The sequence below is a fragment of the Lolium rigidum genome, chromosome 7, assembly GCF_022539505.1.
Source record: "Lolium rigidum isolate FL_2022 chromosome 7, APGP_CSIRO_Lrig_0.1, whole genome shotgun sequence".
Taxonomy (NCBI): Eukaryota; Viridiplantae; Streptophyta; class Magnoliopsida; order Poales; family Poaceae; genus Lolium; species Lolium rigidum.
Window position 1 is genome coordinate 1,781,143 of NC_061514.1, and position 11,447 is coordinate 1,792,589.

At 44.5% G+C, this 11,447-nt stretch overlaps 3 protein-coding genes across 3 annotated transcripts; 1 reads left to right on the forward strand and 2 right to left on the reverse strand.

Annotated features, from left to right (window-relative positions):
- Positions 1 to 255: 255 nt before the first annotated feature.
- Positions 256 to 3,857, reverse strand: LOC124675026 (GPN-loop GTPase QQT1-like). The gene is made up of 10 exons (XM_047211088.1): positions 3,704 to 3,857; positions 3,366 to 3,410; positions 3,170 to 3,249; positions 3,015 to 3,089; positions 2,320 to 2,423; positions 2,086 to 2,242; positions 1,915 to 2,002; positions 1,324 to 1,396; positions 1,118 to 1,248; positions 256 to 546 (listed from the first exon to the last, which is right to left on the reverse strand). The coding sequence occupies exons 1-10, from the start codon at positions 3,793 to 3,795 to the stop codon at positions 477 to 479; spliced, it is 915 nt and encodes a 304-aa protein (XP_047067044.1). The 5' UTR covers positions 3,796 to 3,857; the 3' UTR covers positions 256 to 476.
- A 330-nt stretch (positions 3,858 to 4,187) lies between these two features.
- Positions 4,188 to 5,526, forward strand: LOC124679151 (putative peptidyl-tRNA hydrolase PTRHD1). The gene is made up of 2 exons (XM_047214961.1): positions 4,188 to 4,556; positions 5,060 to 5,526. The coding sequence occupies exons 1-2, from the start codon at positions 4,188 to 4,190 to the stop codon at positions 5,240 to 5,242; spliced, it is 552 nt and encodes a 183-aa protein (XP_047070917.1). The 3' UTR covers positions 5,243 to 5,526.
- A 335-nt stretch (positions 5,527 to 5,861) lies between these two features.
- LOC124675155 (plant intracellular Ras-group-related LRR protein 1-like) lies at positions 5,862 to 8,990 on the reverse strand. Its single transcript, XM_047211225.1, has 4 exons — positions 8,824 to 8,990; positions 7,706 to 7,958; positions 7,042 to 7,211; positions 5,862 to 6,917 (listed from the first exon to the last, which is right to left on the reverse strand). The coding sequence occupies exons 2-4, from the start codon at positions 7,928 to 7,930 to the stop codon at positions 6,164 to 6,166; spliced, it is 1,149 nt and encodes a 382-aa protein (XP_047067181.1). The 5' UTR covers positions 7,931 to 7,958; positions 8,824 to 8,990; the 3' UTR covers positions 5,862 to 6,163.
- Positions 8,991 to 11,447: the final 2,457 nt, after the last annotated feature.

Below are 11,447 nucleotides of genomic sequence, written 5' to 3' on the forward strand. Positions count from 1 at the left end.
ATTTTATTTCTGATTTTTGTTACAGTTTTCAATTTTGTTTTTAGGCATTTTCTATAATAGGTTCATATGTACGGAGTACGTATGAGCCAAATCATCAAGGCACGTAATAGGTTCATTATACACCTACTAACAAACAAGGAAGCTATGTTGGAGTTGTGGAGCATACAACATATGACCGAGCCAAATCATCAAGGTACGGGTACTGCTGAACTGGAAGTTTTTACTAACCCTACACAACTACTAGAGATCAGCAAGTCAAGAGAAACAAGTACACCTTGGCATATAGTTTCACGGCTTACCATATCTTCACCACAAAGATGATGGCAGAACCCTACACATCCAGAGACTAGCAAGCAACTCCAAACAACACCTACAACTAGGTGTAAGCAATCCCACATTGTCATAGTAAACAAAAGCCATCGGTATACGCCACAGTGACATGTTTAATCAGTAGCTGGCACCAAAGAGCATCGACCTCATTGCATCCTGCTTGTTTTCTCCACGACCTCATCGTCTTTCATGTACTTCTCCTGCACTGCTGCTGTTGTAACCACGTGTTAAGGAAAAATTAGCGTACAGGTACTTGGGATGAGCATTTGATGGCCAATAAAAATAGCAGGTCCACAGTGTAAAATTCTAGCAGTACCACACCTATATATTGAGCTAGAATATTAAATTCTCTGAATTGCAATCTACTCCCTCCGTTCCTATGAATAAGACACGCGCACATTCCAAGACAAACTTTGACCAAATGAATTAAGCAACAATATCTCGATTATATAGTATATAATTGATTGATATTGCTAGATTTGTATTGTCAAATACTTCCTAATGATACCAATGCTATATCAAATATTTCTTATATACAAAGATTAATTCATGGTCAAAGACAAATCTGCACACCTTATATGTTGGAATGGAGGTAGTAGTAACCATATAACATGTAAAAGTTAACTAGCCACACCTTTATGGAATGTAAAACGACAGGAGCTGCAATATGCCTATACATACCAGACAGGTGATTTAAATAGTGCGCTTTCTCCAACATTAAAGGTATCATATAAGTAATGCACAAAAGATTGTTGCATAAGTTGGTAGAAGACATAGTAAAGGATATCTGTAGTAATCCCAGTCAAGAGGTGCAGCTGCAATTTTGCTAAACTCGACAGCACTGCTGTCTATAGTTGAAAATATATAGCCATTGCTCTTGTCAATCAACTTCACAAGATTACCCACACTTTCCTTGTCCTGGAGGCAAAAGTTGTAAGAATCAAGACAACATGGAACTGAGAGTTGGAATAATCGAGTCTTTCCAATACATACCTGGATGTCCAAAGTTGTAAAATTGACTAAGCTAAAATCATCAATCACATCACATAGCTCTTTCGTAAGTTTCCTGTCAGCAAATTTAAAAAGAATGTTATAAATAACCCAAAGTGTAAAAATAGCAAGTCATGGTTAACACAATGTAAGTATAATAAGATCACCAACAATACAGGTTTTGTCGTGAATGATATAAAGGCTACCACATTTAAGGCCTCAGGACATTTGAATATTTGATACAGCATCTGCAATTTACTGACGATGCATGAGGTCATCTAGCACTTCTGAGTCTAACTGTCTAAGCACATTACTACATTAGATCACTATCTTATCTGAACAGGGAGAGCTATACAATTTCATGCAAGAACATTAATTGTAGCTTAAGAATATTTTTCAATCAAAATGGGAACATAATTGTAGTAAGCACTGTGTTTGTATTTCATTTAAGTGAATTGAACATACCAACTAAAGCAGTAACTGTTAAATGAATATTATCAAGCCTGGACTGGTTTGTGGCTTTCAATAGGCACAGCACAGATTGCATGCACGCCTTGCTGAGGTATTGAAATTAGGTGGTTTCTGTCAAATTACCTGTACTTAGCAGAACGAGGATCTTGATCAAGATGGTTTTGCAAATAGGACAGGTCTTGCACATCAGTGTAGAAGTCAAGGTTGAACGCTGAGAATAAGAAAATCAGTACCAACTACAGTAGAAACATTTAGTCAATTAAAATTAGCCAGACAATGAGACAGGCACAATACCTAAATTTCCATAGTTCTCAATGAGGTCAATCTTTGACAAAACATTGATGTGCGATAGCTCCAAGTGTAACATTGTTGATAGTGAAAGCAGCAAAGCACTCACATACTTCCCAGGGTCACAACATAAATGGGCATCAACAAGGTGCACAACAGTCAGCTGCATAATATAATACCAAGAAAGAGTGGTTAATGCAATTTATTAGCACAATAATAAATTTGAAAAAACAAATGTACCCGCAAATTTAGCTTTTTGATGAGTTTATTGATGATGTTCCTTGCATTCGTGTGAAGGGAGAAAAGTTCCACTTGCCCCGGGAAATCAAATAGCAGATAGTGATCTGCAGTAACCAGGAACCTTCAGCTAGTCATAAAGGAAAATAATACAAGCTGCACAGTATTGATGTGTAGCTGCCCGATAGTCCTCAACTATCATTTTAATGTTTCAAAGGATAGCTCAATAAAAAGTCGAATATTACAATCTGGGCCCAAGATGATTCACATTTCTAAGTTGGAATAAGAAAGAAGGTTCCCTCCAAGGTAACAGCAAGGTGAGTTGACAATTTAAAAAGCAGCTCAGGAGGTAATGTCCACTTAGTAGTTTATCTATCAAAAAATGCACAACGATGGTTCCGTAATTTTCTGGAAAGGTTCTTCACTTCAGTCTACTTTCAAGCAATGGGGGAGCCACGTGGCTGTTGTGTAGTCAACATTTTGGCAAAAACTTCATATATTTAACATCACAACTTTGTACTCCTGGCTCCGCTACTGCTTCCGAGCACTTCAATGTCAGAATAGATGTGGTACTTTAGTTATGGATCGAACTGGGTATATCCTGTTTTGGTATCCAGTAGACATGGCTACTCTAAAATATGTTCAATAAGGGCCTTACAGCCGAAGGATTGTATTAGAGAAAGGCAGTCTGCACTCACCTTCAATAAGAGGTTTCAACTTTTCTTCAAGCCAGTCAATATTGTTCTCCAAGTAATCCATGCAATACACAAGCCCTGACAAAGATATCAACAGCACAACATGAGTAAGCATAGAGACCAAACCAGTACGCTTTATTCTTGAACAGTGGTTCAACCTCCATTAGGACCAAGCGAATGCTCAGACATGACATCGCTAAGTTTTATGAGGTCCTCAATGTTGATGGCACATTCATATCTAGGTAGCACTGTCAAGAACACATTTTGAGTCAAACTGCAGAATACAATGGTAACACATGGTAAACAAACACGGGGGAAGCAGTATAATTTTAAGACTCAAAGAGCAAAGGATACGGCAACGCATCGTTCGCCGGATCGAGATTAATCACCGAAACTTTCCTGCAACCAACAATCAAGCAGAGAACCTTGTTAGTTAGGAAGACAATAATTGGCACAGTTGCAAGAGGGAAAGGTCTGTAAACACCGGAACGGGTAACACTGGGAGCACAGTCATGCAAGGAAAGCTATACATCTCACAAAGTTTGCACTAATACACTGAACTGAACAAAGCAACAGTCCAAGCATTGCAAAATAATAAAAAAAGCACTAGAAGCGAGGAAAGCAGCTTGTGATGATGGAGTAGTAGCTCGTTCAGAGCATGGGTTCAGAGCAAGGTGGCAGTAATGGAGTACCTTCCGATGAGGGAGAGGAACTGGGACATGCCGTTGCAGTAGGTGGTCTTGCCGCAGCCTGGTGGCCCGATCACCAACTGTCCGAACACCATCTTGTCTTCTCCCGACTACCTCCTGGTACCAGAGGCGAATCTAGATGGTGAAATTTGTGAAGGCCCCTTCCCTAGCGGGATTAATTTAGCTACAGTACGAGAATCGCTTGCTCGCTGGACAGAAGCAAACCTAGCTCATACCTCAAATTGGAAGGAGCCAAGGAGACAAAATAGCCAAAGGCTCGGACGGGGTAGAGACACCAGCGCTGTGTCCTGTGGGCGAGGAAGAAGGGGAAAGGATGGAAGCGGGAGGCGGAGGCGGGGATGGAGACTGAGGCGTCGGCGGCAGCTGTAGGTGGGGAGGAGGAAGAAAAGAGACGCCGTACAGAGAAAACGTTCTTGGGCCTTGCTTGCTGCTTCTAGGCCCAATTTGCGCCGGTAATCTGACCGCCATGTTGTCTCTCCTTCCCCTTCGCTTGCCGTCCCCGATTGCAAGCACGCTCCCCAGCGCCGCCTCTCTCCTCCCAGGCCTCGCTAGGATCCCCATCCTCAGAACCCCGGCGCGAGCCAGCATGAGCGCTGCTGCCGCATCCACGCCGGAGGCAGCGACGTCCTCGGCCGTCGGCGAGGAAGCGAGGAAGGAGGCCGAGGACGTGGTGGCCCAGTACGTGGTGCTGCGGCGCGACCTGGCGGACGCCTGGCCGATGGGCAGCGTGGTGGCGCAGGGGTGCCACGCCGCCGTGGCCGCCGTCTGGGCGCACCGCGACCACCCGGACACCGCCGCCTACTGCGCGCCCGACAACCTCGACCGCATGCACAAGGCATGTTCGACGTTTTGCCTCACACCAGCTTTGTGTTTCCTTACGCTTTTCTGCCATCTTCAGCATTGTGTCGCGCATTCTCTCGAACGACAGTATGGTGTTTGCATATCGTTTTTCCCATATAGGTGAGCTGTCTGATTAGTTCATGGCGTCATTCAGCTTGGAGTTGCTTCCTGACAGAAACTACAAAGCCTTAAACAGCGAGATGGTCCTAGGACGTCTTGGAAGTTGGAAAATCTCTGACTGGCAGTAGTAACCTCTCCACCAGAGAAGATGCTTGTGATGTTATTAGATGGTCCTAGTCCATGAAACAAATTTAGAAACACAAAATGAAACTATTTTGTACCAGTGCTTAATAGGCCCTTCATGATCGAGGACAAAAGTTTAAACTTGAGTAGTTTTACCCTGAATTCAATACTTTCTTGTTACGCCCTGATGGGGTATTATTATTATAGATAGTTGCATTAATCCTTGTTTTGACCTGGAGAACTTTCTGTAAATAGGTAACACTGGAGGTGAAAGGGGAGACAATGCTGAAGAACCTGGCCGAGAAGCTGGAAGCAGCTGGTGTCCGGCACAAGCTGTGGATAGAGCAGCCAGAGAACATCCCGACTTGCATAGCGACGGCACCCTGCCCAAAGTCACAGGTTGCTTCATTCTTCAGGAAGCTAAAGCTTTGCAAATGACTGAAGAGTATTTCCAATCCTGTTTGTTGCGCCATCTGTGAGAGGATCATCAAACTTGGGATACCACCCAGCTTTGTTCTCGCTGCTAGTTTTGGTGTCGTGGTTTGGCATTAGTAGCATTGGAATCGCATATTTTGCGGCCATGTAATGTTGATACCTGCTTGGCTGTTTCAGTCTTGGATCAACTGATCCTTCCTGTTTCAGAAACGGAGGTACTGGTATATTGGAATAGCAAATAATACAGAGTGGAAAATTTCAGTCTTGGATCCACTGCTTCAGCAATTAATATACTCAGTTGATAAAATGTTCAGTCAGAATTTACATCTTTAGTCTTGGATGATTCGGGGCTATTTTAGCCAGCACTGAGGGCCTCTTTTCTTCGAGGAGACACCATGGAGGTAACTACCTGCTATGTTGATTGTTGGTTGCTCAAAGTTGACTAAATGAACACATAAGTTCAGAGAAGTTTTAACTAATTGAGTATCACAATCCTTTGTGTGGATAGATAACAAAAAATGTCAATTTTCATCGTTGTAGTCAGCAGAGACATTGTATTCTGATATTGCCATCTTAAATATTCAAGTTTTGGTTTACCAAAGTGGGCAGTAAATACTCCAAACTCTCAAACTTTATGTTCAGTCAACAACTAGAGGATTACAATTTTCTGCTCAAAGTACACTTCACTACAAAAGCATTAGTAGCGAATGAAGAAAAATACAGTAGGAAAATAAACCACCCTTTTTAGTTTTTGTGTGCAGCAATGCCCTATCGTTCTACAATACATTATTGTATATACACCTCTTCACATATGTACGCATCTGCAGAAACAGACATTTGTACACACCTGCAGAAACAGCAGAACCTACAATCATTCCATCTGAATACTTCTAGGAGCAAACAGGAAACAAACGTGGGTCACGCTTAATGATGCTTGGGCGAATTCCTCCGAGGCGAGAAGAGCCGCCGCGGTGATAGCATAGAGAGAAACCCCGGCGACCCGACCCCGTTGAGCGAATGGTAATCTGACATCAAGAATCCCTCCGAGTTGTCATGGACACTCTTGCGACCAGGCGTCATAACACTCTTGCGACCAGGCGTCATAACACCCTTGCGACCAGGCGTCATACTACTCATCCTGTCGGAGAAGGTGTTATACTTGAGCAGCTGCCTGGGCAGCCACCCCTTCTTCTTCTTGGCGTTGACGCCGGTGCCGTTCATCCTGGAGCTGAGGTAGGTTCGCATGGCATCGAGGCTCTGCTCAACGACATCCATGGGCGGGCATACAAGCGGATTCCCCACGGCGCTGAACTTGTTGAGCTTGGCGAGGCAGCCCATGGAGTCCGGGAGCACGGAGATGGAGTTGTAGCTAATGTCGAGCTCCCGGAGCGAGATGAGGAGGCCCAAGCCGTATGGAAGCTCCCGCAGGAAGTGGAAGTTCTGGCTGATGTTGAGCACCTCGAGGTTAACAAGGTTCTCGAGGCCATCCGGGAGTGAGCGGAGGCAGTTGAGGCGGGCGTCAAGGGCCCGCAGCGATATCATGTGGTTTGTGGAGAAGGGGAGGCTGGCGAGCTTGTTGGAGTTGACAGAGAGCTTGCGGATGTTGTGGAGCTCGAAGCCCAGCGTGTCCGGCAGCCCTGTCAACTGGTTGAAGTTGGCGTTCAGCTCCTCCAGCGCACTGCACACATGCCAGCGTCCCACAGGTTAGTCAAAAAATTCCTAGCTAAGTTTTCTGGTCTACTCGACTGGTGTTGCTGGCGAAATGGTGAGTGAGTTTGCGAGAACTGTGACGGTGTGCTTACCGGCATTCCTCGATGGTGGACGGCAGGGACTCGAGGAGGTTGCCGGAGACGTTGAGGATGCGGAGCTTGGAGAGGCAGCCGATGGAGTTGGGTAGCGACTTGAGCTGGTTGGATCGCACGTCCAGGACCACCACGTTCAGCAGCCGCGCGATCATTGACTCTGGAATGCTCTGCAGTTAAAAAAAAAGATTGATCATGTGAGGACGTGAGCCCGCGAGGCTGTCAAGGGGCATATGCTCAGGGAAAATGCTTTAGGACGTAGACATCATGATGTATTATAGTTTTGAGACAGAGTGAAAGAACATAGAAGATTGCCACTGGTGATACTATATATAGTCCAGTTGAGTACTAAAAGATTGCCATGGTGTACATGACAGAGCCTTCATGTGTTAATAATAGGCTATGCTTATCTTGAAGTTAACTTATCACTATATATGTTGCAAGCAAGAAAAAAAAAATGGCGCTGCCGTTTCGAGATACGCTCTTGCCACAGACGAAAGAAGAGACAAGGATGAGAAAACAATGGATGCAAACTGACAAGACAAGGTCTTGCTGATACTTTGATACAACTATCAGATGAGAAGAACTGTGGAAGAAGCAAATAAAACATAGTCGTGACTTGTGAGTTGTGAGTTGTGACACAAGAGAAGGTAACAAAGCATACCTCGAGATTGTTGTTGGAGAGGTCCAAGGTGGTGATGTGGCCGAGAGACATGGTGATGTGTGGGATGGTGTCCATGGACAAACCACTCATGTCCAGCTTCTTATCCTTGAGCTTCTCCTGATCATGCTCTACATGTTGTGCTCCTCCTCCTGCTGCTGCTCCGAAACCAACAGCTTTGAAATGGCCATGCCTTGACCTCCTCTGATCTCCCATGTCCGCCCTCATTGCTCGCAGCTGCTGGCTTCTTCTCCAACTGCAAGAAATTAGTTTGGGCCGTTGGTAACATATCAGATCGTGGAGATGGCTGACGCACCACCAGCTGCTAGCTGCAGCCATATTGTATAATTGACGCCGGTGTACGTTGAACAGTACTATGCAACTAATTTAAGATTGGGACATGACGGGGAGACTCGTCTTAACAAGGGCACACAAGGACGACGGCACTAATTGCATGTTGCAAGCAGAAATATTCGACGGAAAAAAATATTATGGATTGTGAAGTAAGGAGGAGGAGGTTCGAGAGATCGATTAGTCGTAGCTTATGTGGTAGAGTAATATTTCTCGCTGTGGCGTCTAGGCAGCTAGCTGAGGCGCCTAGAACCACATGAACTTTCTTGCCATGATTTGGTCAAGGACAAGAAAAGCTGGAAACGGAGGCTAGCTGAGGGATACCACTCCCTCCCACATATCCAAATTGAAGAAGAACCTTGGAACTTGGAGCCAAGAGCATTTAACAAGAAATCCAAATTCGTAGTTTGCTTGATATTTAGCCATATATAGACAGACGCTGAAGCCCACAAGCTCTCCTCTAATCTGCGTCGCTTAACAGCACTAGCCGGAGCTAATCAACAAGGAGCGACTAATTCGCACGCAAGAAACCACAAGAATCAGTGTCTTCTCGGAGGAAAATGAAACTAAGACGAACAGCGAGCAGAGATCGAAGAGGAAGCAAAGCATGCATGCAAAGAACTTAAGAACATCACCTCTCTCTCTCTCTCTCATGCAAAGTAGGTACTGGGATGGGAGAGAAAAGATGCAAACAGAAAAACAAAAACAAAAAACGACCTTGAACAAGAACATCGCAAGCAAACACAGTTGAAAGCAAAATGAAATCTCACCTGAAGAAGGTGCTGCCCAAACTTAGCGCGCAGCTCCGGCCAAGGAGCTAGCTAGCTAGGTTTTGGTAGTACTAGCAGGCAAAGTAGGAGGGAGCCAGGGAGAGCTAGCTGGAGCGGGAATAGCTCGAGGAGAGGCGCCGTTGAGAGGTTGAAGAAGGAGCTGAATAGCTGATGACCCCTTGTAACCAGGAGAGGTGGCCTCATATATAGGCAGGTAGATAGGGAGAGAGAGAGAGATAGCCGATGGAGGAGCTGACCCTGCGAGCCGGTCCTCCAATCTCTCCACACGGACACACGGTGTACGATCCAGTGCGCGTACGTAGCTACTGGCCTGATTGATTATCTGTATATAACTGGGTTTCATACGGTAGGAAATACCATTATATAAAGTTGAGAATGGTAGCAGTCGCCAACGTGGCGCCATTGATCTGGGTCTCGGCCGCCACGGCACGTCCGTACGTGTGGTACGTACCAACCGGCTGGGCCCACAGATGATCCTTGGCACATCTTCCCTTTTCAAACTTCACTCTCTGCTTACTGTTTGGCGTGAAGGTTTCTCTCTCTGCGTGTTACTTGCCCGCTTGGGCGGCTGTGGTTAATTTCTTGGTCGGTCAAACACATTGGAAGATGGAAAACAAATGGTGGAAGATGCCAAGAAGCGTTGGAGCGCAGGCTTTGCGGCCAGCGAGGTCAACCCAAGTCCCAACCGTCTGGGCGTCAGTTGTTGCAGCAACATGTTTCTGCCAAACTTTTTTTAACGGTATTTCTCAACGAATTGTTTTTTATTCTAATAATCTCCACAATACATATTTCGTTAGTCATGTAACTACATGAAAAGTGTGGCTAATTTTCTCAAATTGAAAAATTGGGCAGATAAAAGTTCAAGCTTTTCAAATTGGATATTGGTAATTAATGAGATAAAGTGAAATGTAATGGAAAAGTTCCACAGCTAGAGCCAATTCTTGTGTTTATTATGGAGGAGGAATGGAACCAATTGATTCCTCTGAAGAGAATATCCCCTAGATCTAGATGCACTAGTTCCACCGGATCGGTGGAACCTAGTGGATCCGCTAGCTAAACATCGCTGACCAATCGATAAAAAAACTGGCCAAACCACACCGACCCGCACTCTCTCTTGTTCTCTTGTCTCTCCATCCCCCCCTCCTCCTCTCTCCAGCACGCGGCGCGGCAGCAGCCGAAACATGTGAGGTGACAGTGTCTGAAACCAGGCAAGGAGGTGGCTAACATGGCAGCAGGCTCGGTGGCAGTCGCGGGAACCAAGGGCTTTGGCCGTGCTCGCAGGGGCGGCGATGGGAATCATGCATGTCGGTGACAATTAGGTGCATCAGCGGTGAGAATCTGATGGCCGCTCCTAGTCGCTTCAACCTTGCCTCCTTCCTCTCCGATTTTGCAAGGTTAGAAGAACATGTGCTACCCTTCACTGTTTAGCTGTTCCCCACTCCGATTTTGATTCAAAATAGATCAATTATGGACTAATCTATGAAATGCTTAGCAATGCATGGTGATATATGTTGTTGCCCCATTTTTTCAACATGTTTTGTTCATGCATTCTAGGAAATATTGTGATGTCTTACTCATTATCCATATAATTATTTGGATAATACGTGTATTGTAGTTATTTATGATAGAATACACGCAATCTAGATGGAAAAGGGGATGAATAAAAGGAAAGTGATGATTAGGGAGCTCATTTTTTGTGTGTTTTCTGCAATGTGTGTTATGTTTTATGCTATGATTATGCGTATATATTTCATAGTGCTTATTGCTGAAAATACAAACAAGATGCCACATAAATTTTGATTGCTATGGTGTTGCATGTTAGAGGCAAACTCACCATGGCTATGAAAGAGGTGAATAAAATGCCATTCCATTCCACTTTTTTTTTGTCCCAACCAAACATGAAATGGAGCCATTCCATTGCCCTTTTTTGTCCAAACCAAAAAGAGAATAGAGCAGTTCTATTACAGTGGAACGTAACCATGACATTTCATTCCACCTTTACCCCATTATGAAACATCCCTATATCTCTCCTTCACCCAAAGGGGTACGAACGTTGAAGTGGACTTATATTCGTCATTATTTGATGTATGACTATTTTGTACAGGCATGCTCATCACCCCCTTCTTCATCCTCCACCTATCTGTGTTCCCCCTTTAACATGCATCCGAGAAAGTTGACGGTTTCATCACATATACCAAGCGGCCATCAGCGAGGTACATCCACAAGCAAAAAAAAGGGTTACATATATTCTATCTTCGAGGTATTTGTGGCCTACTCCTCTTTTCCATTTTACACCATTATCGTACATGGTAGTTCATCTCGTGTGTGTTAAATTGTGTTCTCACTAACATAACGCACTGAAGGATAAAAGACGTGCATGATAGGTCCATTTTCTCTTCAAAGAGTGTGTTCTCTCGGGTACGGAAGTACATTTTTTATTACCGACTTAAGGGGAATATTGTGTTTTATGATGATTTTAATTTTAATGTGAACATGTTTTTAAGGTTAGGAGCTTTCAAGATGAAACCCCATCATTTGGTCCCTGCATCGTTCCTCTCTCAGCCAACACTAGCATAATCTTGGCCTTCCACCAAAATCTATCC